Source organism: Colobus angolensis, unplaced genomic scaffold, assembly GCF_000951035.1.
Source record: "Colobus angolensis palliatus isolate OR3802 unplaced genomic scaffold, Cang.pa_1.0 Scaffold277, whole genome shotgun sequence".
NCBI lineage: Eukaryota > Metazoa > Chordata > Mammalia > Primates > Cercopithecidae > Colobus > Colobus angolensis.
This window is the reverse complement of record NW_012116010.1, coordinates 1856860-1857764: the sequence shown is the minus strand read 5'-3', so window position 1 is coordinate 1857764 and position 905 is coordinate 1856860. Positions and strand designations below refer to the sequence as shown.

The 905-nt window shown below is 48.3% G+C and overlaps 1 protein-coding gene across 1 annotated transcript in view; it reads left to right on the top strand.

Moving 5' to 3' along the window:
* Nucleotides 1-905, top strand: part of ASMT (acetylserotonin O-methyltransferase) — a 39639-nt gene that overhangs the window by 36950 nt on the left and 1784 nt on the right. The window contains exon 4 of the mRNA XM_011948260.1: nucleotides 385-507. Within this exon, the coding sequence (XP_011803650.1) occupies nucleotides 385-507 (123 nt within the window). The remainder of the gene's footprint in view (nucleotides 1-384; nucleotides 508-905) is intronic.

Sequence of the window (905 nt, the reverse complement as noted above, 5' to 3'; positions counted from 1 at the left end):
TGTGTGTGTGTTAGACACAGTGTCCCAGTTCTCCTGTGAGGTCCACCCATCCTGATGGTCTATGAGGATGTGGACACAACCTCTGTGTGTGAGATGGGGGCAGTGTCCCAGCTCTCCTGTGAGGTCCACCCATCCTGATGGTTCATGAGGACATGGGCACAGCCTCTGTGTGTGTGTGTTGGAGACACATATCATTCAGTATTTTCTTATCTTTCTCCTGAGACTTTTTGTTTTTCAAGGCTAGATCTGCAGTTCACTAGCCTGGAAGACCTGGGAAAGGTATGACCCATCCTGGTGACCTTTTGTACCTGAAATAGGTTTAGTCAAATGAGATTGGATTGCAGGCTGACCTCAGGGTGCCTATCCTGTTGCCCTGTGTTCCAGGGGATTTCTTTAAAGACCCTCTTCCGGAAGCAGATTTGTACATCCTGGCCAGGATCCTCCATGACTGGGCAGATGGAAAGTGCTCACACTTGCTGGAGAGGGTCTACCATACTTGCAAGCCAGGTAAGCTGTGGGGTTTGCATTTCAGCTGCGCTTGTGACTCGGAGCAGAACTACATGAGTCACATTTAGAAGGCAGGCACTGAAATCATCCCACAGGTAAGTGTAGACATCCTGTCAAATGGCTTTCCTTTTAGATAACTACCTACAAGAAATAGGGTCCTAATTTCTCTTCTACTGATAAAACCACATAAAGATGGAAACAGTGAAACGTCCTCTGAAACTTCAGCGGCCTCATTTTGGTGAAACTGTTTCAGAATTAGGCTAGTATTTGTGTGTGTCATGAGGACAGTGCCTCACTGACTTCTGAGGTCCACCCATCCTGATGGTCCATGAGGACGTGGGCACAACCTCCGTGTGTGTGTTAGACACAGTGTCCCAGTTCTCCTGTGAGGTCCACCC